This window comes from Triplophysa rosa, unplaced genomic scaffold (genome assembly GCF_024868665.1).
Source record: "Triplophysa rosa unplaced genomic scaffold, Trosa_1v2 scaffold493, whole genome shotgun sequence".
NCBI classification, from domain to species: Eukaryota; Metazoa; Chordata; class Actinopteri; order Cypriniformes; family Nemacheilidae; genus Triplophysa; species Triplophysa rosa.
Genome location: NW_026634500.1, coordinates 1 through 3,167, shown reverse-complemented (window position 1 = coordinate 3,167; position 3,167 = coordinate 1). Strand labels below are relative to the sequence as shown.

Genomic DNA, 3,167 nt, shown 5'->3' with positions numbered 1-3,167 from the left:
ACAGCCAGAGCCAAGACTAGATAAAAAGTCAGGTTGTCGTTGTATTCCTTGTCGTGCGTAAAGTCAGTGAACTCCGAGAGCACTTCAGGGAAGCTGTCCGCCAGCGCCACGTTAACATTGACTGTAGCTGAACGAGAGGGCTGTCCGTTGTCCTCCACTACAACAGCGAGTCTTTGTTTCACAGCATCTTTATCTGTCACCTGGCGCACAGTTCTTATTTCTCCATTCTGTAAACCCACTTCAAACAGCGCCCTGTCTGTGGCTTTCTGCAGTTTATATGAGAGCCAGGCATTCTGTCCAGAGTCCACATCAACAGCGACCACTTTAGTGACCAGATAACCCACATCTGCCGAACGAGGCACTATTTCAGCCACCACAGAACCACCAGACTGGACCGGATACAGAACCTGAGGCGCGTTGTCATTCTGGTCCTGAATGATTATTTTCACACTCGCGTTGCTGCTGAGAGGAGGTGATCCTCCATCTTGCGCTTTGACTATGATCGTAAACGATTTTAATTGCTCGTAATCAAAGGATTTCGTTGCATAAACGGCTCCACTATCAGAGTTTATAGAAACTAAGGATGAAACTGGTGTGCCATTGAAATCGTTATCAGAAATAAAGTAGGAGACCCGCGCGTTCGCACCCAAATCTGCGTCGTGCGCTTTTACACTGAACAAAGATAGAGATGGGGAATTATTCTCCATCACATACGCATTATACAATTCCTGCTCAAACTGAGGTGCGTGATCATTTACATCGGTGATCTTGACGTTCAGCGTCTTTTTACTAAACAAAGGCGGACGGCCACTATCTGTAGCTGTTACGGTGATGTTATATTCTCCTGTATCCTCTCTGTCCAGCTCGGAGTCAGTGACTATACTGTAATAATTAGTCAACGAGGAGTCGATTTTGAATGGGAGGCTTCTGTCGATGGAACAGATAACCTTTCCATTTTCTTCAGAGTCGCTATCTTGTATATTTATCATAGCTACAACGGTACCAGGCGGTGAATTTTCGGGTATTGCATTTGAAAAAGACATGAGCGTCATTTTTGGTGCATTATCATTTACGTCTGTAACCTCGACTATCACATCAGAGGAGTCAGATAACCCCCCCTGATCTTTAGCTTGAATTTTAAACTCATAAATAGCAGATTCTTCAAAATCGAGGTCACCAATCAGCCTTATTTCACCACTGGAGGGATCGACAGAGAACAAGTCTCGAATTTTGGGAGTGGTGTGTTCGACATAATAACCAGTTTGTCCATTTGAGATTGTATCTGCATCAGTTGCATTAACAATAACCAGTAACGATCCCTTTGCAGTGTTTTCGGGTACAGATATTCTGTATGTGTCCTTTTGCAACACAGGTGCGTTGTCATTTATATCTAAAACAATAATATGGATTTTTACCGTGCCGGAGCGTTTCGGATTTCCTCCGTCTGTTGCAGTTATGGTTAAATACAAATGTTCCTGTTTTTCTCTGTCTAAAGGCGTTTGCAAAACAAGCTCGACGTTTTTACCGCTGCCTGACCGACTTTGTGTCTTTAAAGTAAAATGATTCGTCGGGTGAACTGAGTAACTTTGGATACTATTAATGCCAACGTCAGGATCAACTGCGCTGTCCACGTTAAAGCGCGCTCCGGTTGAAGCAGACTCGCTGATCTCTAATGTAATTTCACCTCTTGTAAATGCAGGACTGTTGTCGTTAACATCTAGAATTTCTACGGTGATGCGATAGAGCTCGATAGGATTTTCTAAGATGACTTCAAAGCTCAGGCTGCATGCAGATGCAGCACCAGCGCACAAAAGCTCCCGGTCAATTCTCTCCTTAATGACGATGTGCCCCTTTTCTCGGTCCAGCTCGACATATTCCCGGCCACCGGCTGAAAAGATTCGTGCTTTACCCGTCGTCAGCCTTTTAGGATCAAGACCCAGATCTTTAATGATATCCCCGACGAATGAGCCAGGCGCCATCTCCTCTGGCACGGAATAACGGACCTGCCCGTCCACGCTATAGAGGAAATGGCCACAGAACAGTAGCACACACGACTGCCATACATAATTACAATTCGGTCTTCTCATGCTGAGCGTCGATTTTCCTCTTAAAATTGATGTATAAAGGTCTTTAAATATATAATTTTGAAGTACGAAAAATGAACTAAAGCAAGGATATAGTTAGAAGCCTCATTCAGATTTTGCTGTGCGCACTCTTTGTACTAGCGGTATACAAGCCTTACATGCGCGAATGGTCTGGATAAGCGAAGGCGTGTATCATGAATTAAACCAGAAATATCAACCCCATCAAACAACAGCGACGCTTAGGGTTCAGTTTTAGAACGGCAATATAATTTTCCTGAGTGCGTTTTGAATATGACATTGATGGAGCCAGGCGCAAACAGCAAACCTTTACAAAACACACAGAAACAAAAACATTTTACGCACAGCAGTCAGATATAAGGGGTAAGGGGGGTAATTTTAGGAAATATGGAAAAATGCAGTAGAAAAGTTTTCGCAAGAGTAAATTGCGTAAAATTCCGTATATTCCAATGTCCAATATGTTCCTGTAGGTCAATTGTTAGAGCTTTGCGTTAGCAGCGCAAGGTCAGGAGTTAGAGTCTCATGGGTCACACACATAGGTCATTTTTAGTATGAATGCACTGCAAGTCGCTTTGGACAAAGGGGACTGTCTGAAATGTATGTGTGTATTTAAAAAGGTTTTAACTCAAAATGCAGCATTAAAAAGTAGACACATAATACAACTAATGCGTGCGTGTCAGTGCCACAAACTCATGTAATGTGCCTCACCTCTCTGCATATGTCTTTATTCTCCTGCATGTATTGCAGTGTCTGCGTTCCTCCTGCGTCCAGACTAACGATGCTCTCACTGCAGGGCCGCACAAATTTTAGATCACTCTTTCTGGAGTCAGACGTTCCGCACATCTCGTAATTAAACACTTGCTTTAAAGTCCCTGTTCCGTCTGCGTAAAGGGGTGGATAATACGGAATAACTGGGAGATTCGCTCCAGATTCGTAAAACATCCGCTCGCGTCTCCATCTGTAGCATTTAACTGACAGTATGGCGATGATAGACACGATAAAGAGAAACGAAACCACAGCCAGAGCCAAGACTAGATAAAAAGTCAGGTTGTCGTTGTATTCCTT

General features: G+C 43.6%; 1 protein-coding gene across 1 annotated transcript; it reads right to left on the bottom strand.

Annotated features, from left to right (window-relative positions):
* Window positions 1-2: 2 nt before the first annotated feature.
* LOC130550947 (protocadherin gamma-A12-like) lies at window positions 3-3,159 on the bottom strand (the record flags this gene model as incomplete). The annotated part of the gene is made up of 2 exons (XM_057328481.1): window positions 2,811-3,159; window positions 3-2,409 (listed from the first exon to the last, which is right to left on the bottom strand). A coding segment is annotated over exon 2 (2,085 nt), but the record flags the coding sequence as incomplete, so codon positions are not given.
* Window positions 3,160-3,167: the final 8 nt, after the last annotated feature.